At 43.9% G+C, this 24,904-nt stretch overlaps 1 protein-coding gene across 3 annotated transcripts in view; it reads left to right on the top strand.

Annotated features, from left to right (window-relative positions):
- Positions 1–24,904, top strand: part of LOC126442675 (uncharacterized) — a 96,550-nt gene that overhangs the window by 35,736 nt on the left and 35,910 nt on the right. Inside the window, exon 1 of one of the 3 annotated variants that reach the window (XM_050090729.1) lies at positions 6,254–6,380. The exons of 1 other annotated variant lie outside the window; for it this stretch is intronic. In XM_050090729.1, coding sequence (XP_049946686.1) covers positions 6,305–6,380 — 76 coding nt within the window. In that variant the 5' untranslated portion in view covers positions 6,254–6,304. Of the gene's footprint in view, positions 1–6,253; positions 6,381–24,904 lie in introns of those variants that run through there. One more of the 3 variants, XM_050090727.1, reaches the window with a different exon arrangement.

A 24,904-nucleotide genomic window follows, 5' to 3' on the forward strand; every position in this document is an offset into this window, starting at 1 on the left:
CCACTTCCCCCACCAAAAGCGCTGCTCGCTCTTGAGTTTACAGACTATAATTCCCTTATTTACGTCACTCAGTTGTTAATGATGTCAACGGAATGCCAATGAGCTGGGAAAAACAGTTATATTAGTGACAAGGCTTTCCACAGCACATGAATGATACATGCAAGTTACAAAGACATTTGTTTGCACAAATGGCCACTCAGGTTATTTTAACGTATTCACATGCAACCATTCATGGGATGAAGCAAAACAACTTAGGTTCACTGCAGGGTCATCAGCTGAATCTCGTATTATTTTCTGCGCCTGACTTAATACAAGCACTGAAATTTTGAATAATTTTCTTTGCCGATCATCATGGTTTTCGAGAGACACGCTGCTGGATGTATTCCGTTGAGCGGCAAAGTAGAGGAGTATCATAATAATACAGTTTGATTTTATTGACCACAAAATCCAGGCCACTTCAAACTCATCAGCAGAAGCACAAATACCAGAAATCGACATTGACCCATATCTAATGGAAGTCTTCAACGAAAACCGGTTCTCCTTACATGCCCGTCGGGAAATGCAGGAAAAGTAACGAAAGGTGACTGTCGGCGAGACTACACCTGGCAATGACGGATACCAATTTTGTCGTCGACCATTGACTAAAGATACCAGAAAATCGATCACTTTAAAACTATGAAACAATAATACTGAAATAGTTAATCATTAGGATAGATTTTTATTTTCCGAGATAATTTTTAGTTACAGTTTTACGAAGTATAAATTTAAAAAAGAATATCAATGACTCTATACAATGCGAGTTTTACAAATTTAATGAAAATTTAAGTTAAAATATATAGTAGACGGTTCTAACCGTACTTAAATAGTTGAATCTTATTCTAATTCGTGGGTTAAGCCCACTACTTAAATATTGGAAGACCGCGTTAGGCGCGGATGCTTAAGTATATTACCTTAAGATTAATCCCGCGATAGGCGCGGCCTTAGATATTTCAGACCGGGGAAGGTTTGGAGCTAGTTTTAGGATCTATTTTGTTTATTGCATTCATCTCCATGCCCTGACAGCACACTGCACATGCACGGCTGCCAGCGGCTGGTGTGCCACGCACGCAGGCGGGTCACACACAGCCGGACTCCTCCCCTCTGTCCGCCTTGCGGCAGACGTCACTGGGGTGTCGTGGCAGGAGGGCGTTGCTTCCCACGCTGGCTGGAGACTGCCGGGCAGTAGGCACACATTTGGCGCCGCCTAGCACCGCGCCAGCCGAGGTGGGGGCCATATTCGGCGGACACCACGGAGGGAGGGGCGCCAGGCAGCACCGCACGCACCGCTACTGACTCGGCACTGCTGCAGTGCGGCGCGAAGATGGTGGAGCGCCGCAGGTCCCGCGTCGTGCAGGAGAATCTCGACACCGACGTCACGAAGGCACTGACCTCGAAGTTCTCCGACGACTGCAGTCTCGAGGGTCTCGCAGCCTGACGTCAGAGAATGCCACAGTCTAGGGCGACACATACTGGCGGTGGCCAGTAATGTGTTCCACGTAAATGTCGCGGGACCACTTGATGGTGTCAGACACCACCAACCGCCGCATCAGTTGGCAGTAGCGGCTAGCGATGCCTAGGTGCCGAAGCACTGCATCGTTCTGGCGGTCCCACGCCCCCAGACTGCCAACAACCAGGGCGTCGACAGTGACGGAGTAGCCGCGAGCGGCTAATCCGCGCGCAACGTCGGCGTACTTTATCCTCTTCAGTTGCCGAGCGTTGTCGAGCGCAATCCGCCTATTCTCGAAGGGGATTGTCACATCGACGATGGTCGCAGTCTTCGCGGCCTCGTCGGTTATTACGAGGTCCGCACGCAGCCCACTGCTGTCCCCTATGACGGCTTGGTTAATCCTGATGTCAGGAACAGCAGCGTTTCCTCTCCTTGGCCGCCCAGCGACTGCTGTCGCGAGGCGGTTGAGGACCGCGTTGTGGCGATACTGCAGGGCTGCTGAGTGCACCATGCACGCGTTAATCACGTGCGGGAGCGTCTCGTTGTTGTGGCCACAGCGTCGGCAGGCTTTGTTGTTGTTTGCCCGCCCATCAAAGCGGCGACAACCGTTCAGAGGCACGACTCCGAGCCTGGCGCGATGGATAAAGCGCCAGTCTGCGAAGCGGGTGTATTTGCCTCCCGCTATGAAGTGGTTGGACGCTGTGGACTCCCTGGTACACTCGAACACCTTCCCCTGGTCAGGTTTCCTGAGTAGGAGGTTGCGCAGGAGCTGCCTCAGACACTCGCGGAGCGTCCGCGAGAGGAGACGTTTGGCGCCCCCTCCCACCCGGACATGCTCGACGCCAGTGTTGACGATGCGTCCCACGCTGTCATCATCGTGTTGCGGTCCATCGCCGCCATCATCGAGGTGTCGTGTAGTCACAGGCGCCACCCCCTCCGTGGCCGGCTGCGTCACCCCTCCGATGCCGCCGTGTTCCGCGTCGTCAGCGATGGCGGGCCGGCCGCCGACCTCCACCTGCAACTCAGAAAGCAGCTCACTCCAGCGCCAGGTAACGCCTCGCGGCGCTAGGCGCCTTGTGGCGTTCCTGACGCGTGTCCACAGTGACTGAATGTCGCCTCCGTCTCGTGCGAGGTCGCCCTCAGTGCTGCCGCTAAGGTAGGTGGCCAAGTCGGGTCGACTCGGCTCCCTCCCCAGCCGGCGGCGCGCGGCCGTGGATAGAGTGGCCCAGGCGATGTCTCGGACGGTGGCGTCGTCGCAGTGCAGCATGCGGAAGCCGTGGGCGATCGTCGAGATGTCCGCAGCGTCCGCGAGCGGCGTCAGGCCGCATCCTCCCTCTCCCAGCGCGAGGTAGAGCTGTTCAGTGGACGCACGCTGTGGGAGGAACAGCCAAGATTTAACAGCCGCTTTCACTGCCTTGTCGAGTGCAGATAGCGGCCCTTGCGTACCGCTCCGCCCCGCATGACAAAGTCAAGCCTAGGGAGGAGGAAGACACGCACAGCGTCAATCTTCTGCCAGGGAGCCAGCAGGGAAGCGTCCAGGTGCTGCAAGTCGCGTCGAATTGCCGCGATCGCATCCGTTGGCGTCTGCGTGACTTTGTACCCGGTGGGAACGCCAAGATGGAGGTAGGCGTAACCCGCACCGAGCACGGCTGGTTCTCCCCCTTGCAGGGCGAATACCGAGCCTAGTGTCTGCCGACGGCGGATGTGAAGCGTGGCACACTTCGACGGCTTGAAGGTAAGCCCGGCCCACGTCGCCGCCTCACCCACAACATTGAGGAGCGTCTGCATCGCCTCTGAATCCCGCGCCAGAAGCACGATATCGTCCGCATACGCCAGTGCACTCACACTGACGCCGTCCTCGAAAACGTGCAAACCTCACACCAACAGCGAGAAGTGGAATTTGGCAAAATGGATCATTTACATTTGCGAACCAGGCCACAAAAGGAGTGATAGGGCAGTGGAAAGCGTATATCAATAAAATCGACCAATGTTAACTGGTACCCTGTAGCACTGAAGTTGTATGGTGCATTTTTTTTCTCTTCCAAGCCACGGTCGACATAGTTTTCCCTTTGACAGTTTACATTCAAAATGGACAAAGCGTGTCTTTCACATACAGAAAATGCAGTGCAGGGGCATTGTCACCACCTCGAACTGTGTTACCTGAATTTTTCTCACTATGCATGGCCGTTACTTTTGATAAGCCGCAATTTTACTCTCACGTGTCAACATACTACACATGGAAAATCTTAAATCCAGCCTAGTCGTCAAATACGGGGTGTGTAGACAACCTGCTTTCTCAGATCGCTAGGCAACACTCAGGCAAATCGTATTCGTGAGTTTTATTACAATAGGAAAATATAACAAAACTTTGTCAATTACACAGATGCGTCGCAAGCAAAGGGCGACATGCAAAATAAGCAACGATCTTCACTATAAACGCCAACTGATGTGGACGAGTGGTTCTAGGCGCTTCAGTCCAGAACCGCGCTGCTGCTACGGTCGTAGGTTCGAATCCTGCCTCGTGCATGGATGTGTGCGATGTCCTTAGGTTTAGTTACGTTTAAGTAGTTCCAAGTCAAGGGACTGACCTGAGATGTAAGTCCCATAGTTCTCAGAGCCATCTGAACCATTTTTTTCAGTATAAACAATCCTAAGTTGCTGATGTGCAAGTGCCTAACCTGCAAGCTGCTACAGAACTCGCTGATCTTGAAGCTACCACTTAACTGGGCCGCGACCAGTCGGCCGCGGCGCTAATGTCGTCTTCGCGTAGGGGCCGCCACTCTCGCGTTGTCATCCTGGAGAAGCGTCGGCCAGCGTGCGATTGGCCGACGTCTTCTCGCAGCCATCTCCTCTCTATCGTTGACGACTGGTATACCGGCGCTTGACTGTAACAGAAAACATCAGCGAACAAGTTGCAACGTCGCCAACAACGTACAGCAGTTGCAGGACGTCCTAGTTTGTAGTCGTCCGACGGTTTAAAAAAAATGGTTCAAATGGCTCTGAGCACTATGGGACTTAACATCTATGGTCATCAGTCCCCTAGAACTTAGAACTACTTAAACCGAACTAACCTAAGGACAGCACACAACACCCAGCCATCACGAGGCAGAGAAAATCCCTGACCCCGCCGGGAATCGAACCCGGGAACCCGGGCGTGGGAAGCGAGAACGCTACCGCACGACCACGAGATGCGGGCCCGACGGTTTAGGCCGCTGGCATACTGGTCACCCAAACAATGCACAATGCTTCTGTTTACGGTTACCGTTAATCAGCGTACGTAGACCGATATCCTTCCAACAACTAAGCAGAGAAAACGGTGAGGTAGGCTATGTTTCACCTATTTTGGAGCCCTTAAGGGATATAATCGCCTTTAAAACGAGACACATAGGGACACTTCACTCGTGATGCAGTGAATATTGCTCAACCATAGCAAAAACACACTTTATCTGCAGCAAAGTTCACGTCATGCTTAACCGGAATCGTGGGTCATTTTGGACACGCCGGCAACAATAAAACAGTCTAACAACGGAAACGCATGGGGTTTGCTTCATGCGCTACCCCCCCCCCCTTCCTTAGTTTACTCAAAAAAACGCCAATATTGGAAGAATACCCGCTTTTGAAACCCCGTGCCACAAAATAGTCGCGCACTGCGCTTCGTTGACGTAGTGAACGCTATGGAGAAATGAGGCTGCAACAAATAGCTGTGCCCTGCGGCGGGGTGTCTACCCCCCCAGACTCACTATGTGTGCAACGGAAGTGAGTGCAAACTTGCCAACCGTTGCGGAATTCCACTACGCGTATTGGAGTTTTTTGGCCTTCGTGGCGTAGCGGCGAAATTCTGAAATTGTTAAAAATGTAACGTAATTCAACTTTCTATGGCGAAATGTAAAACCCTCGTAAATTTTCACTGACAAGTACAAAACATGTAATATATGCACGGGAATGCAGGTACTTTCTCCATGATGACATACATTAAAAGTGAAAGACTTACTAAGCTACTCGCAGAAACGTTAAGTGACTTGTTGAAAGTATGACTAGACATCCAAAAAAAGAACCGTTATTGATCATCATTATGTTTCGTACACAATTACGGAGGGACATTCCCGTAAGTTTGAAAAACATATCAATTATTATCTGAGAAATGAAGGTGATCAAAATACTGCTGCATCAACAAATTCATATATTTCACTGTGATTTTAATAAACATTGAAACGTTTCACACACACACAATGCTAAAATAAATCTTATAAATTAACTCCTTACGCCTTAGTCAGTTCAGATTCCATATAGAGAAGAAAATTACCTGTCGGATCAAACTACAATTACTACATTAACAGCAACTATTTGAATGAAGCACGATATTCAGGTCCATCACTGGGCACTGTCGTCCTAGCTGTCGCTGATCGTTAAATGCCCCAGCTGGAAAGATATGGAATATATTTGTTTATAGCTTAAATTATTTATTTAGCCTGTATATCGTCAGGATTTATGTAGACAATATCATAAATTACATTTGAAACTGTAGTGGAATTTGGATGTGTTGATAGCGGAATTAACTTATTTTTGGCTGGCAACATTGAACGGAATCAATCCAATGTGTTCTGTAGCTTCCCCTTGGGCAGTCACAATTAGAGTGGCGAAGTTTCGGGCGTAGTGTGTTAAGCCAGCTTAAACTGTGCGTGCGTGTGTTTAGTTGTTAAAACAGTCGCGTTTAAACAAAAAAAAACTATGAAACGGACAAGACAGAAATCCCTTTTGGTTTTTTTTTCTAAAAAAGAGACACAGAATTCGGATGCACTTGTTTCGAAAGATAGTGGAATGTCACCACGTGATGCGGAATCTCAGCATGAAGAAGCGGGCCCATCCAGGAAAACTGAGGAAGAAACAAAGAAGGGTGAGTCTCCTATTTACCATTATAAAAAGGGTTATATGATTTTGAGCCACAGTTTTGCTAAAATTAAGAATAACCTTCCAGTTTAACATTTCATCACAAGTGAACAAATGGGCCTATCGCAAAATACGTTATACCAATTTTTTCTAGTTTAATTCTGCGTTAGGCTATTATATGAGAGAATTTGGTTATAATGTTTAATACCTATTTTCTACTTATATTTATAGCAACAATTGCCTGGATTATGGGGGCTTTCCCTAGGACCTACTCACTTCAAAACAATTGAAACGTGTTAGTGTCATCTTAATGAAATTTCATGTGGTTACAGGCACATGTATTGGCAGAGTAAATCTCAAATTAATAAATTATTCAATCACTTATTGAAAGTTTCTTATACTTTTCCTAAAATAAGTTTTCCATGAACAATATAAACATAGAAAGCGTGTGATTGTTTTGGAGCTCTCCTTTTGTGGTACCTAATCTTGAAACTACAATCACTGGGGCTGTACAGTGTGATATAATTTTATGAAGTTTAATAATGAATAATAGTTGCAACTTTGTCCATGTTGAAGTAGCTTTTTTGCCAGCAAAAATGGTGGATTGTTCATTGGCTGAAAAGTAAATGTGACAAACAGTTGCAGATAAAACAATTTTGCACCCCTGTCGGTGCAACTGGATTGTGAAGAAATTATTAGTAAATTAGCAGCAAGACGTAAAAGGCTAAATATAATACCATAAATTAAAGTTATTAATGTTTATTTTTAAATTAACTTACGACCTGGAGTTACAGCAAAATGCCAAAGTGTCACAATTTAAATACAAAGACTAATGTAATAATATTATCGCTTAATATAAATGATTAATAATGATATTCAAAAATACATAATTACCTCCAATGTTAGCTTAGAATTAGTTGCTTTTTCATAAATAAATACCTCAACAGCTACAATACATATGTTTTATTTAAAGACGCTTGCATCAATTAATGTTTCTCTACAGTTATACCCGCATGTAATATGGATGCTAACGTATTTGTGGGTTTTTAAATTTCTACTTGATTGACTATTAGCGTTAACAGCAAAATCTTTTTATGTGGTGGGGCGTAGACAGGTTTACCTTCTTAAATGACAGTCTTACACCCCCCCCCCCCCCCCTCCATGCAAAAGCTGTAGGTACGTTCCTGTCTCAGTTTATTGTGAGGTGCACCAGGGACGGGGAGCTCGCTACTTGAAATTTACTGAAAGTCCAATCTGACTCACGATTCCTGATAAGGGCTTCTTTTAGGGTATATTCAATTATTTTGTGGGTTTCAGGCACTTTATTCCCAGAATGCAGCACAGTATCACTGAAAAAGAAATCTGTGAACTGTTATTAGTCGAAAATTATTCAGATACAGAATCTTTAAGCGATTTTGAACCTTGTGATTAAAAGAACGTAAGTGATGACGACATAAGTGACGATGAAAACACACAACAAGAAATTTGTTCTGATTCAAGTAATCCATCGTCTGGTGGTTTAGTAGAGGGAGTTAGTTGGCTCTCAAGTAGTTCATATTTTTGATGTAAAAATCGATTAAAGTGGTCTAGTCATCTACCAGCAAGGTCCAGAGTCAGAAGCCACACCATCATCACTCACCTGCCTGGTCTCATCGATACAGTTCGTCAAAAACGGAGCATGTCACCAATTCCGTCATGGCATTTGCTGATATCAGATGAAATAATCGCACATACACTCCTGGAAATTGAAATAAGAACACCGTGAATTCATTGTCCCAGGAAGGGGAAACTTTATTGACACATTCCTGGGGTCAGATACATCACATGATCACACTGACCGAATCACAGGCACATAGACACAGGCAACAGAGCATGCACAATGTCGGCACTAGTACAGTGTATATCCACCTTTCGCAGCAATGCAGGCTGCTATTCTCCCATGGAGACGATCGTAGAGATGCTGCATGTAGTCCTGTGGAACGGCTTGCCATGCCATTTCCACCTGGCGCCTCAGTTGGACCAGCGTTCGTGCTGGACGTGCAGACCGCGTGAAACGACGCTTCATCCAGTCCCAAACATGTTCAATGGGGGACAGATCCGGAGATCTTGCTGGCCAGGGTAGTTGACTTACACCTTCTAGAGCACGTTGGGTGGCACAGGATACATGCGGACGTGCATTGTCCTGTTGGAACAGCAAGTTCCCTTGCCGGTCTAGGAATGGTAGAACGATGGGTTCGATGAGGGTTTGGATGTACCGTGCACTATTCAGTGTCCCCTCGACGATCACCAGTGGTGTACGGCCAGTGTAGGAGATCGCTCCCCACACCATGATGCCGGGTGTTGGCCCTGTGTGCCTCGGTCGTATGCAGTCCTGATTGTGGCGCTCACCTGCACGGCGCCAAACACGCATACGAGCATCATTGGCACCAAGGCAGAAGCGACTCTCATCGCTGAAGACGACACGTCTCCATTCGTCCCTCCATTCACGCCTGTCGCGACACCACTGGAGGCGGGCTGCACGATGTTGGGGCGTGAGCGGAAGACGGCCTAACGGTGTGCGGGACCGTAGCCCAGCTTCATGGAGACGGTTGCGAATGGTCCTCGCCGATAGTCCAGGAGCAACAGTGTCCCTAATTTGCTGGGAAGTGGCGGTGCGGTCCCCTACGGCACTGCGTAGGATCCTACGGTCTTGGCGTGCATCCGTGCGTCGCTGCGGTCCGGTCCCAGGTCGACGGGCACGTGCACCTTCCGCCGACCACTGGCGACAACATCGATGTACTGTGGAGACCTCACGCCCCACGTGTTGAGCAATTCGGCGGTACGTCCACCCGGCCTCCCGCATGCCCACTATACGCCCTCGCTCAAAGTCCGTCAACTGCACATACGGTTCACGTCCACGCTGTCGCGGCATGCTACCAGTGTTAAAGACTGCGATGGAGCTCCGTATGCCACGGCAAACTGGCTGACACTGACGGCGGCGGTGCACAAATGCTGCGTAGCTAGAGCCATTCGACGGCAAACACCGCGGTTCCTGGTGTGTCCGCCGTGCCGTGTGTGTGATCATTGCTTGTACAGCCCTCTCGCAGTGTCCGGAGCAAGTATGGTGGGTCTGACACACCGGTGTCAATGTGTTCTTTTTTCCATTTCCAGGAGTGTATTTGCACTCACACTAATCATAAAATAACAGAATAATCAGAAAAGTATTAAAATAATGCTACTTACACTAACCATTTGAGTATTACGGAAATGAAAGCATCCTTTGGTTTGTTACTATCATCAAGTGTATTGAAATCTGGCCATGAAGACATACAGAGTTTATGGGCAACTGATGTAACAAGCCAAGATATATTCAGAATAACGATGTCAGTAAAGAGATTTATGTTCCTGTTATCTGTTTTGAGAGTTCAATATGTGAATTTCTGGGAAGAAAGAAGAGCTAATGAACGCGCTACTCTCACTCAGAAATATTTGGAGATTTCATTCTGAACTGTCAAAAAAAAAATTATAATAGCTGCTCAGAATATTTGACAGTTGATGAACTGCTTCGCCCTTTTAGAGGGAAATGTTTTTTCAAGCTTTATATGAACTCGAAGTCTGCTAAGCATGGCAGCAAGATTAAGTGCCTTTGCGACGCTAAAACACACTGTCTATACAATGCTTTTATGCTATACAGGCAAAGCAATTACTTATAAAACAAGCCAACTTTCCGTTCCAATACACAATGTACTGCAGCTTGCAGAACCTTTATTTGGAACAAATAGAAATATAACTGCCGTTAATGGGTTTTCTCCTGTGGAGCTCGTTGACAGACAGATGGACAATGGTTTGACCTTCATTGGAACGATGAACGAAATTAAAAGGAAAATACCACCAGAATTTTTATCCAATAAACAACGGGTAGTAGGATCTACGTTATTTGGTTTCATGAAGGATAAAACGTTGACATCTTATGTCCAGAAAAAGGATCGAAGCGCAGTGGTGATCTCATCAATGCACCATGAGAATTCAGTCAATGAAAATAGTGGTAAACCTGACATAATTGAATTTTGCAAGAGAATGAAAGGTGGTGTTGATACATGAGATCAGAAATTCGCCAATTATTCAGTCCTAGAAGAACATTGAATATTGCGAGTGCAAGTGGATTCGTATTATGGAAGGCATCAAATGGTGTAAAGCGTATGAAAAGTAATCAGTACATAAAAGAAATTGGACTAAATTTGATGAGGCCCTTTATCACATAAAGAAAGATTATTCATCTTCAGTAGATTTGAGAGCAGGATAGATAATTTTCTAGGGGCAGCTGATGAGCCACAAAATGACCAATGACCAGAAAATTCACCTTGTAATCAATGTGGATCACGAAAAAAAGGAAAACGTTATTTATGTGGTCCTAAAACTGACAGCAAAATATCACAAAAATGCGACACTTGTTTTAAATTCATCTGTAAACGGCATGCAGGAAAAGCAGTGTTGTGTACCAAGTGCCGTTCTTCGTTCAGGTACTGATATAGATAACATTTGGACACCTCCATGTTTCGTTTTCATTGTTTTTGTTTATGACTGGTGGCATGTAGAGTCGTTATTTAATGTTAAGCGGAGGTTATGAGAACCGCATAGTATATCTAGGTTTTTTTATGTAAGCAATCATGTAGCAATCCAAAGTAATATACTAAAATTTCTTGTAAAATATGAAACGTAGGACTTAAAGTTGAACAAATAACACAATGTAAAATTTTTACTCAATAAAAGTTTATTTATATTAGAAATAAAATTTATTTTAATACAATCATTATGCATTTACATATGAATTATATCTTTTATGGGGATTGTGTTGAATTTCTATTCAAGGGTCCATCTGGACCAGCGATTTTAGTTATGTTCGTTAAACTATCACTTCCATTTAAGGGTTAACATCCATGCATTCTAATAATCAATATCCAAACATTCGATTCACGCAAAACCTCTACAATGAGGTACTGATTTTGATGGACGACATATGCTTATCAGTCCCTAACAAACTATTGAGAATGGCTGCCCCAAATCAAGCCTCAAACAACGTTTTAGTTCACAATAAGCAATGGGAAATACTCTATGACGTTGACTAATTGGGCACATCTGTTCAAACGAATCTTCTGGGATTGGTTCCAGAACAACATATAGGCTATGACACAACCATGCATACAATTACAAGTCAATGTCGTTGACAGTATATCCTACATGCCCCAGGAGGCAAAATCAGAACGTTGTCCGTTTCATTTATTTAGAAAACATATGGTGGGTATCAAGTAGTACCCTTGCAGCTGCATCATCTGGAACTGTAGCAACTCTTTTCGATAGTGGCCAAGCATTGCTTTCAGCAACTAAATTACTGTCGCCTGTTCAATCACTGTGATATCTCTATCCAGTACCCACAAAACTGCCGTAATGGGTACAGAACTCCAATCGCGTCAGCTCATTATGAGGGACGAATGCACTACAGACCAAAAAAGAGTTCATTGTACTCTCAGAGTAGAGAGATAATGAAGAGCACTTTGGTGGCCCACTCGTCTTCTTGTCTGCTGCTTCTTGACGAAGCTCTTTCAGCTGTACCTCATTCAGAAGCCATTGATGAAGTGAAAGCACTTCCCAAATTACCGGTATTATAGAAATATGTGCAAAACTGACTTTGGAGACGAATATCGGTGAGAAACAGCTACATGATGCATTTGCTGAACGTTATGCAACACAATTGTTCTATATTTGGAATGGAAGATTGACAACCAATAAATCAACACAAAGCATCACATTGGCAACGAACTTCCGTAAAGCCACAGCAATCACATACAAAATGATGCTAAAATTTTTCAAAATATCCCACAGAATTACAAAAGTTGTGAGAGATGGGCGATGCAGTGCTTTGTACACAACTACGCCTTTAGAGGTATTTCTTCTTATTAGTTGGATGAAGTAGTTCAAATGAGCAAAAAACAAGAGCAGTAATAAAAACCCACAAACAAATAATTAGAAAAAATGTGTTCAGATGTGTGTGAATTCCTAAGGGACCAAACTAAGGTCATTGGTCCCTAGACTTACACACTACTTAAACTAACTTATGCTATGTACAACACACACATGATGCCCGAGGGACGACTCGAACCTCCAGCGAGACAGGCCACGCAGTCCATGACATGGCGCCTAAACCTCGTGGCCACTCCATGCCGCAATAATTAGAATGTAAAATTTAATAATTTCATTGCCTACAAAACTGAATACATTGATGGTGCTTGTGGATAGGCCAGGAGCCTCTCCTGTGTGGAGTCCAGCCACTTGTTGCAAGGTTTTTCAGGTAAAGTCACCTCGGCGCCTGCGTGTCGATTGGGATGAAATGATGTTGAAGTCAACACAACGCCCAGTCCCTGAGTGGAGAAAATGTCAGCTATGCCTCACTGACCACTTTTTTTTACCATGTTTCTAACATTCTTGACTATACCTAGGCACACAAAGGAAAAGAAGAAGATAATGCCATCGCCAGCCACTCTTATCGTAAATGAAGCACCCCCCCCCCAAAAAATAAAAATGATCTCCTCAACTTCATGTGTAGCCCCAGTTAATAAGACACCATTAACGTTTACCAAAGGGAAAGGAGGATACAACGGAGATCTTTTTTAATTGTGTTTTTAAGCCATCTTGGCTGCACCAGCACTTCCCCACAAAGACTGGCAATAGCCTTCAGCATCATCGGGAGAGAATCTGGGTGGTAGGGATGCGTTAGTAATTCACTGACGCACAACTTTTCACAAGTGCGTATGAATATCTGTTCAGGGGATAGATTCTGTAAAACGGAGGAAAGGAATGTATGTTGCTGTTCCTAGCATGTATGATCCATTTGCGGAGGTGGTTACAGAAGGCACCCATAAATATTGTTGGTTCTTAGAATTCTTGACAACTGCTCAATGACAGTCATTAATGTACTGCCACAAATCGAGGGACCACCACCAAACAGGTAGTAGGCAGCATGTCCGCTAATTCAAGCTCCTGATTGAGTCTTAGTCCACAGGAAACAGTTCATGCCTGGGAAGAGAAGCTTTGGGACTGTAGTGATGTCAGGAGTCATGTGTGAGATGAATGCCCACATCTGCTCGACCAAAGGGCAAACATCATTCACCTCGCCTCCACAGATATCGTTGTAGGCCACATGTGGTATGTAATGGCGATGCTGTGAGGTGTATCCTGCGTAGAAGCGACTTTAATATCTGCTTTCCATCAACCATCGTGTATCAGGTGGATTGGACAACTGACGCAATAGTCAGGGCCTGCACTTCCCTCCATACAGCATTCCACGAGAAAAGGGGCTGTTTTTCCTCAATCACATTCAGCAGAAGCTGCAATTGCAGTGAGACATACACTACCTTGGCCGTCGGTAGACGTGGAGGGAGAAGCGGGGTCCAGATGTAGTTGTATTTATGAAAGAAATAGTTCCAGCAGGAAAAGGACGTTGGGACCTTTGTCAGAGGCGCTGGGGCAACGACAGAGACTAGTCAATAGGCTAATTAGACAAGTCGAAATACATTGCCACATCTTGACATCCAAGAATTTAAAAAGGGCAGTTGTTTGATGTTGAAGATGACAAAAGCTGAGAACTCCTTTGCGCTTCACGAGGGTGGGGGACTCATAGCGGACCTTCAACAACATGCCAGCTCGGCTAACACGTGTCTATCTATTGACGGCGGGATGTGAAAAGTTTGGGCCACGTGCAGTATTTGCGATGCAAGACAAACGTTTGCATACTGCGTCCATTGTATATGTGCAGGGTTCAGAGTCAATGGAAAAGGGGCTCGGCCTGGATCCAGCATAATAAGCGCCTATTGTTAAGGGCGACAAATCGCACCAAGTTGGCAGTAAAATTCAATGCCTAGACATGTTATCACGTAACGGACCTGCAGCAGAGTAATGCATTCAGCAGACAGCCCACGTCCTATAGGCAACGCGCGAGATTTGCAAATGTTAATGACACTGCCTGAAGCAATTCCCTAGTACTCCACCCACTTCACTGCTGCTTGAACATCGTTTCTGTTGCGCAGGACAAGGACCAAGTCGCCCAAAGACTCACTGAGGAGTTGATGGAGGCCGCAAAATAACGGTTCCAGGGCGAGAACGCACAAGACTTTGGAAAGAACATCTACCACACCAATCCTTATACCAGGATGGACAGCATAAGTCGACCATCATATAGGATCCCAGATGTGAACCTCAGCTGTCTGGGAATTCCATATTTGGCGTCACTGCTGCCAGATAAGAGCGATGAACCCTTTCCAAGGCCTAGCTGAAATCAAGGGAAGCGAAGACTCCCATCAGACACAGTGTCTGCCTAAGCACAGTAATGTTACAGTACCGACATAAGGCAGTGCAGATGTTGTGACAGCCTCCTAAAGACGCCTGATTGTGGGACACTACAAAGCAAGCAACCCTTCTCAGGTGTGGTGTAAAAAGTCAAGTGAAGATCCTCATGTCAGAATTCTGGAGCATCAGGGATCAATAGACACTGATGCTTCCACTCTTCAAGGAAGCAGAGAGGGTGTCGGATTTCCATATTGCCTCCATGAGCTGTCGGCATTCAGGCAAATGGAGAGTTACGTTCAGTTTCCAGGGGTATCGTGAGGTGAAAGTGCCTATCTAGGCTGCATGGTCTGAAAAACCAATGAACCATATTTCAGCTGCTCATATTCCCCAAACAATTGGGCTTGAGAGAGAGATGACGTGTATATGGATGGGAATTGCTGGTATGGTGTGTGAAACCCTCCCTGTCACCATGTACTTATTTCCACGTGTCAACAAATCGAAAGTTCGCCCCCGGTAGCTGAGTGGTCAGCTCGACAGAATGCCAGTACTAAGGGCCTGGGTTCGATTCCCAGCTGGGTCGGAGATTTTCTCCTCTCAGGAGTTGTCCTCATCATCATCATTTCATCCCTATCGACCCGCAAGTCGCCGAAGTTGCGTCAAATCGAAAGACTTGCACCTGGCGAATGGTCTACCTGAGGGAGGTACTAGTCACACTACATTTACATTTTAATGAATCGTGGAGAGGGCTTCATATATGGTGTCTATTTGGCAGATGGTGTAGATGTTTACAGTTCTGATGCCATGAAGAGTGAGCGCCATGCCGCTTCTGTCAAGGAGAAAAGTGAAATCTTTTGCAATCAAGCCTTCACAGAGAAGGACGTCATGCCACAGCCAATGGCAGATGCATGTAAATCGTGAGTGGTGTATCTGAAAGAGCTGACGAAATACATGATATAGATCTCCTGAAGGAGGGCTATGTCTGCACCTGCTGTGTTCTGTGAGCCTTGTAACATCGTTAGTATATGGCGCGCATTGATGTTACTGAAATTGAGCATGGCCTGTATTATTTAGTCCCCATGCCCACCTGGAAAGTTACGGGCACTCTGTCAGTGGCTGTGCATGGTATACCAGCTGGGCTTCTGTAGCATTGTCAGTCACTGTGTTGTAGCTCTACCCCATACCACCATCTGAACACTCCCTTCGGTAGCACAAGGCAGTAGTGTTGTGTCATCCTCTACCTCATATTCCCAGAAGCTCATTACTATAGATGTTGTGTCATCTGCTGTGCACACAAGTGGAGTCGTTACCAAAAGAGTTATGCCACCTGGGATGCACGCAAAAAGGGTTGGCACGACTGTGTCACTATGACATTAAGCAATCATGAGACAAGGTGTTAGAGGACTTGGCGTCATCAGACATTTGGTCTTCATCAGGCACCATTTGTTAAAGGTAGTCATCCAATGGTCACAGTGCCATTTCTGGCGCTTCCATTGCCAACATGCTTTTCAGAGTTGTGGCAGCAATTGTCCATTGGCTCAATGGCTGACAGAAGGAAGGCAGAAGTCGGTACAATACTAGCAGCCATTTCTGTGTTGTTGTCATCGGTGCTAGGCAGGAGAGTATCTCCTCCCGTTAACAGCTGCGGTTCCAGTGACGTGATAAGTGCCAGATCAGTCTCTGCGATGGCAGTCATCGTTTGTAATGGATCATGTGAGTAGTGCTGAAGATCTGCAGTTCACGCAGTGACCACAGCATCGATGACAGGATGGACAGTGGACGTCGCAATGTGGGCAGCGTCGTTGAGCGGTGTCTCTCCAAGCCAGAGCCAGCGGCTGTTTTTGAGGAATGTCCTTCACAGTTGCAACAGGCACAGGTATGGAGCTGCATGTCATATGTGACGATGGCCCTGCATTCTCCTATAACCAGGTATATTTATTTATTTTACTTATGCATTTATTTTAGCTGGCAAGATTAGGGCCTTCAGGCTCTCTCTCACACCTAACCAGGTATACTCAGATTGAACGAATTTCAGTTTGTACAGAACATCGTGGACATACCACTTGTTATACTGTATTAATATTAAAGAAAAAAATAGAGATTATAACAGTAGTTCAAGGATAATTATAACAATCAAAAAATAGTTATAACAATCAAGAATAATAATAATAGTAATGCCTATGTATATGAAAGTAAACATATTTTTCTTTTATGAATGTCAGTCCTATCCCTAGTTGGAAATTTTCTCGTTATGTTCTTGCAGCTTGGAGGTATTCACATCGAGCAGTGGCATAAGACGATAGAATGGGGTGAAAGAGATATAGAAGAGGAGCTAGGTTAGAGGAAGAAAAATAAAATGGTAAACTTTGAAGCTATGATGGAGAAGAGAAAGAAAGAGATGAGAGGGGCACAACAATGGTGGCTATACCGTCCCTAATATGTAAGTTTTGAGTTCCCTCCTGAATGTTGAGTGGTTCTGGATAAGATGCAGATCACAGGGGAACGCGTTCCATAGTCGTATGGCTGAGATGGAGCATCACACGGAGAAAGATTTTGTGTTATGTAAGGGTAAAGCCAAAATGCTAGACGTATCCGATCTGGTATTGCGGTTGTGGAATGACGATAGGTGTTTAATGTGAGAAGATAAGTATTGGGGGCACCAATGACTAAGAAATCGCTGAAGTAAGCACATCGTGCAGAGATCGCGTACCTTATGTGGGCGTATCCAATCTAGCTGGGAGTGTGAAGGAGTGATTTGATAATACAACCGTATATTGCATACGCATCTAACGCAAGCATTCATCACTAGCTCGAGGCATCTCGAATTTTCACTATTTGTGCCGTGTTGAACTACATCACAGTAGTATAGATTAGGCGCGATTAGTGTTTGGACAAATTTTTGTTTAACGTGGGTTGGAAATATTTTTTCTAAATTTTTGGATTGCATGTATGGAGGAGAGTGATTCCCAGCACGCTGTGACAGTTTGTTCTTCCCAGTTTAGGTGTTCATCCAAGATTATTCCAAGTTATTTTACTGTTTTTTGGTAGGGTAGTTGGGTAACATTGAGGAGTATTTGAGGGACTGTTTCGCGAAAGTACCTGCTGATTATCTTTTAATAAGATATAAGAATGACCTGGGATTTCTTGAGGTTTAGTTTCAGACCTAGATTCTGTGCCCATCGAGAAAAAGACCAAAGATCTGCGTTCATACTCGCTACTGCGTCAGCAATGTTCTTGGGGCTTGCACTTGTGTACAGTTGGATGTCGTCGGAATATAGATGGTAGTTGCAGGAGTAAATCACGGAAGAAATATCATTAATGTACAGTGAGATGAATAGTGGACCAAGGACGGAGTCCACAGCGCACGTTTTTCCATGATGACTCCTCCGACCCATTGGCTTATGTTTTTGAGGTAGCTGTCGAACCAGTGTATTGCGCTGTTTGAGAAATTCAGCTGTTTCATTTTAGTTAGTAATATATCAAAGTCAACAGTATCAAAAGCCTTGCTAAAGTCAAGCAGTGTGAGGATGGTAGCTTCACGTCTGTCCATAGCGTGTTTAATGTCATTAGTTACTTTGATTAATGCAGTTGCTGTACTATGGTGCTTTCGGAATAATGGCACATGCTTCTCTAATTCAACTTTCGGTTGACGGACAATGTTGAGAACAGGATAGGTATCAAAGGTTTTCCATCTGTCGGCCTGGTGACTGTGTACATTGCCATATGGCTTGGAAAACGACATGACGATATGTGGTGGGACCTCAATTGGGAGCTCAAAGACCCTAATTGAATGGAGGCCCCACCATGTCCGTCAGGGTCCTTAAACTTGACGTTTGGCACGTGATGGATCTCAATGTCGGTACACAATTCTTCGGTGCGCATATTGACACCTTCAACGCTACCGGTAATAGAAAAGTGAATGGATAGTTACAACCTGTGAGTCCAGGCGAAGATCATCCCGTACAACTCAGTTTCGAAAGGTCGTAGTCATGCATATTCAACTTGAAATCTGATCCTCGTCGCCATCCGGCTTTCAGTGTGCGCCACGGCTTGCTCGTAACAGGGAGCGGTACACGGAGCCGTGATAAGGAGTAAACAGAGAAACCGCGCGTGTGCTCTCCACGACGGGCAGGACGCGATCAGTCATCCGCGTGCCATGGCTATGCGAGCCGAACTATCACTCAGTCATGGAGGCGGACTATGAAACTGAATGACCTTTAAAAACAAATCAGTCTGCATATTTCTATGATTTTTCTACATGCAGTCTTTTTGGCACAATGGACTGTGCGTTTTCAGTTTTAACCTAGATATTTAGTTAGAAACCCGGCAAGTGGGAAGCACTAACAATGAAATTATTCTCCTTGTCGCCAAAGCGATTACCTGCAATCTAATTTTCTATCTGACAAGATCGAGAAATAGGAAAACTCGCTCTTATTAAGTATTTCGCAAAAATTAAGTCTTAACATGAGAAGGAAATATTTAGATACAGGTACTGTAGACTGAGGTGAACTAAGCCTACAAATGGAATGGCTTCTCTCTTCTACCCGACGCAGTTCGCACAGTTCAGAACTGGAGCCTGAACTTAAGTAAGAGGACATGTGACGGGACATCCTCCTCTAGCACTACTTTTCCATAACAGTACTTGTCGATAGCAGTATTATTTTCGGAATCTTGGACCAGTCAATATTATCTCAGCTACTTTTCTGAAAACTTTCATATAATTTCAGACATAGCATGTAATATTTCGAACTAAAATTTATGAAATGGAATTACTTTATAAAATATTTTTTTTAAATGTCACAATCGATAACTACTACTTCTGAATGTATAGTTAAAATAATTTTTTTACAAACATTTGAAATTACGACTTATTGTCACCCTTAAAATTTCTGTAATTAATTATGCAATCCTGTACTGTTTTCTTTGTTGATTTCTGGATTCATTTATGAAACAATAATCGAAATTAATTATGTAAATAAATCTAGTAAGAATTCATTTGTTAACCAAAATTGTAAACCCTTTCGAATATTATTACTTCTGCAGAGTGAGAGAGTCGTAAGCATGTCTGTGATCGGACGTATTTTTGTGCGAACACTTTAATTTCGGCTTTGTTAATGCGAAAAATCAAAATGCTGTTGGTATACTACAAAATGAGAAAATATATTTGTGTAAAAAACTTGCTGCAACCACAATCTTCAAATGTATTTGGCTTAAACCAAGTGCGAGGAGCTGATGTGACATTTATATCTTCAAAGAATCAGACCTCCTGAAAAGGAGAACTGCAGAAAACAAAAACTGACAAGCTAAGTAATCTAGAAAGTTAACAGTAATCTTCGCTCCTCTCAAATCATCATAGAAACTTTTGCCTTATGTTGACAACAGATGGAAGGTGGAAGGCGGAATGAGACTACAAACTGACAGAACGGTTTCAGTCTTCTAATCAGAGGCAGTCCGCACATTCCCCCATTAGGAGGCCAGAACGAAGGACATTTACTTCCTGGGAATCGGCTGTACTCACTCTCAAGGGAGGAAAATTCGTTCACACGGATTCTAACTTCCAATATGTATGGGAAACAAGAAGCAAACGAACTATATTTTACTAAGAGAAAGTCCACATCAAACAGTTCCTTTCCCAGAACAGTTCATTTCAAGTAGTTCGTTCGTGAAACACACATACTTAAACATACCTATTCATATGCATATAAACCAAAACTATCGGGCGAAGGGACTGTATATCTACGCACTGGTACTGCAATAAATCAGAATGAGCTCTTAAAAATTCAACCAAATTCCTTAATTCACTTCATTTGTCAGGCCTTCCGCTGGAAATTTGACTGGGTGTCATTCTTCTTCGAATCATAAAGCCACCACGATTTTCCAATGGTACCACCTTTTTTGCAAAAAAAGAGGATAATATCATTGAAACCACAATGTTAAACGGGGACATTGCAGGATAAGATATACTAATGCCTCAAAATCCAATGATTCCAGCAGATATGCCACTCGAGTTGAAACGTTTGCTGTTCCCACTTGCGACTCACATTTTTAGAAACCAGCAGCAAAGCACAGGAACTTTCGCTGAAAGTGTGATTACTAAATTAGGCTAATACATCGTTCTCACATGCTGCATATGGCCTGATGACACGTTGGAAAACCTTCTGATTTATTCGTGTCCGCGCCAGATGGAGAAATAAAAAATACTGTGTATTCAAAAATATTTCACTACACAGAACTTATATACAAACACTTCGTTTGTTTGAATGGTAATGGAACGCATGCACAGTACTCGACACGACTCGAAAATCGAACCTTAAGTGCTTAACGTGGCTGAAATAAAAGTAGTGCATTGGTCTGCGGATATCCAACAATAATTATGAAAGGAAGACAATTGACTGTGCTTTTAAAGGAGTACGTGTGCGTCCAAGGGGAAGACATATGACAAGAACATTTACTGATTAAGACTAGTAAGTTATGTCTGGATATATGTACAAACTACATAACCAGAGATACGTTTTCCGTGTTGTTACAAACGTATGGAAGGAAAAGTTAACAGGCAATACGCAAAGAACGTGTATGTCTGTGTATACAGTGAGATTTATGATGAGTCATCTACACTGGAGTGCCAAAGAAACTGGTATAGGCCTGTGTATTCAAATACGGAGATATGTAAACAGGCAGAACACGGCGCTGCGGTCGGTAACGCTTGTATAAGGCAACAAGTGTCTGGGGTAGTTGTTAGATCGGTTATGCTGCTTTTAATGGCAGATTATCAAGATGTAAGTGGGTTTGCACGTGGTGTTATAATCGCTGCAGGAGCGATGGGACACAGCATCTCCGAGGTAGCGATGAAGTGGGGAATTTCCCGTACAAACATTTCGCTCAACGTAACTGAAGTGCCATCCTTCCGCAAATTGCTGTAGATTTTAATGCTGGGCCAGCAACAAGAGTCAGGCTGCAAACCATTCATCATCGATAACGGACTTGCGTACCCTTGATGACAACATGACACAAGTCTTCACGCCTCGCGTGATCCAGTCAACAACGGCATTGGACTGTTGATGTCTCTAAACATATTGCTTGGTTGGGCGAGTCTAGTTTCAAATTGTATCGAGTGGATGGAAGTATGGAGACAACCTCAGGAATCCATCGACCCTGTATGTCAGCAGGAGATTGTTCAATTTGGTCGATGCGCTGTAATGGTGTGGCGCTTGTGCTGTTGGAGCGATATGGCACCCCTAATACGTCTGGACACGACTCTGACAGGTGACACGTACATAAGTTTCCTGTCTGCATCCATTTGTGTCCATTGTACATTCCGACGGATTTTGGCTATTTCAGAACGACAATACGACACCCCACACGTCCAAAACTGCTACAGACTGGCTCCAGGAACACTCTTCTGAGTTTAGACGCTTCCACTGGTCACCATACTCCCCAGACATGAACATTGTTGAGCATAAGTGAGATTCCTTGTAACGTGCTGCTCAGAAGAAATCTCCACCCCTTCGTACTCCTACGGATTTATGGACAGCCGGACAGCCCTGCAGGATTCATAGTGTCAGTTCCCTCGGCACTACTTCAGACATTAGTCGAGTCGATGCCACGTCGTGTTGCGGCACTTCTGCGTGCTCGCGGGGGCCCTACACGAAATTTCTTTGGTTCTTCTGTATGTTCTAATGTTGATGCATTAATTTGTTCTGAAAGCGGTGCTGATATTCAAGACAATAAAAGCGGGTTAAAAGCTGTGAGCTATATGGGGAAGTTAACCTTGCATTACTGAGCCACTGTTTCACCAGGTGTCCAGTCTAGCTTACCAAATTCCCAACCATACTAACATTAATTATAATATTTTAGCAGTCATCTTACGATAACCAGTGATATATGTATAAAAAGACAATTTAAATAAAAAGAAATAAATCAGTTTATATTTGGACATTTATTTTAACATTGATCATTGTTCCGTTAAAATTTTAGCATATTAAACTTGATTCATAACTAAACTGGTGCCTTATTTAGGATTGTGAAAATGTGAGTTTGTAGTCTTACGGAACACATCAAATATGGAGCCAAGATTGGGAGACTGCATACAACACTGCATTCATAAAATAACACCCAAAGAACGTTGAAACATATGCAAGAGGAAATTGACCACAACCAACCGATTCAATTTTCACCCAAAGAAGTTATGTTCGTAGTGCAATCCTGTCCATCATGAAATTACCACACACTGGTATACTAAATTCATACTAACTCTCTGTGAAATATTCCCGAAAAAAATAGCTGAGGGCTACTTTGATGATTACACTACATGCTTCACGTGGTCAGCTTGGTTTACACAAAGAGTGTAACTCCGCAGTAATTTTGATATTTAAAATAAATTACCTGGAAACACAAATTACAAAAAAGAAAAAACCTTGAACTGGTTACTACCTGATAGGTCAAACAATTGTATATGCACGTGGTACTGGTCTCACAAAGTACACCCCACGTGGGTTGAACATAAAGAACAGTTGCTATATTGAAAAATATTGTCAAGACGAGATGTTATAATCTCACGCACATTCGCATTTTACATTGATGATCTTAGTTAGAGTTACAGATCATCCACATGTGGTTCCACTTTACTCACAAAGTAGTGACAAAGCAACTACTGGAAGATATTCTGAACTTCACACTCGAATTACACTGCATTGCAATTTAAGATAACATTAGGTATTTTAGATCTAAACCTGAAATAAAGGTGATTAAATTTTCAGTTAGGCTGAACTTAAGAAATCCATTGTCCAACAGACTTAGCAGACATGCGCTTAGCCAGAGATCTTACCACTTCAGATGCTCGCCGCAGACAGACTGCCGTGGGTCCCTCCTCAAGGGTGCCTCACAAATACAAACGGAAGTGACCAGAGAGGCAGCTTCCTATACCAACATGACAAGGGACGGAGAGGACCATACTAAGAATAGAAACCTCTTTGCTTTTAGAAAGCGTAGCTACTTGTTCCGACGTTGGCCCTACTGTTCTCTAGCAGACGGGCTTGTCTGCAACCATCAAGCATGCAACTAGAAATACATTTGCTCATTCATCCCTTCACACAGAAGGGAAGGGGGATGACAGTATCTTATCACATACAGTATATAAAAGAAAGCGGATGTAGGTTCCGTATGAGACTGTGTGACATGAATTACATATAAACTGTGTTTGAAAGTGTAGTAGTGTGACAGATCGTTCTTGATTATGTGTAAAAGTAACACGTTCCACTGCTCAGTCTGCTCCCAGATAGAGTCAGAAACACCACAGTAAATTTTGAAGTGGAATGTATGCTGTAAATGACAATAGATTTAAGAAATTAACATGAAAGGAATCCAACAGAGACCTTTCAGCGTATAACATTCAAATGCTTAGTGTATGTAGTTAGTTATACGTACAGATCGGACACCATCCTACATGTAGACATACATGGTGTAATGGGTATACGTGCAAATATTTCTATTTGTGAGTGAGAACAGAGTACTAAACAATATTATATTAGTACTTGCGTCATTTGCAGACTAATAATTATTATTTGCAAGTACATACGGAAAAAGCAAGAAATTGAAAATGTACCTTTCTATAGGCAGCAGATAAAGTATTGAAGGGTAGATGCGTACAAGCAAACTGAAAGTCTAGTGACAGGCGTACTCAATTTTTACGTACAATTACGACGGTGAAGTACACAAGATATATAAAAACTGAAAAAAGTATATATGGTTGCTAAATACTAAAGTGCCTATACAATTTAAGTTAATCATATTAATCTTTAATTTCTGTCTCAGAAATCTTTAATTTTTGTGTTAGAAAAATCTGGTAACAAACAGATGTAAAATGCATACAGGATAGACGTCTTTCGTTATTCTGAAGTTAGACCAGACATTATAGATAAATCCTAGTGAATTAACAAAATACACACAACAGTATAATGTTCACTGACGAAAGAAAGATACTGAAGCAATGGCCCGTTCTCTGTTGACCACACAGGGGAAGTAAGAGAAGAAATGTGAAAACATCACCGAGTTTTTTAGCATCGAGGAACAGAGTGTGTAGTCTCGAGACGGACTTGCATTTAGAGCAAAACATCTTTTAAACCCTGATTCCCTGGCCACCAAGTTGTCTTGGCGTGGAATTCGACGACCACGGTGAGGTACAGCTCTCTGTCCTCTGCAGGGATCAGCCTGCCAGCT

Source organism: Schistocerca serialis, unplaced genomic scaffold (genome assembly GCF_023864345.2).
Source record: "Schistocerca serialis cubense isolate TAMUIC-IGC-003099 unplaced genomic scaffold, iqSchSeri2.2 HiC_scaffold_1400, whole genome shotgun sequence".
Taxonomy (NCBI): domain Eukaryota; kingdom Metazoa; phylum Arthropoda; class Insecta; order Orthoptera; family Acrididae; genus Schistocerca; species Schistocerca serialis.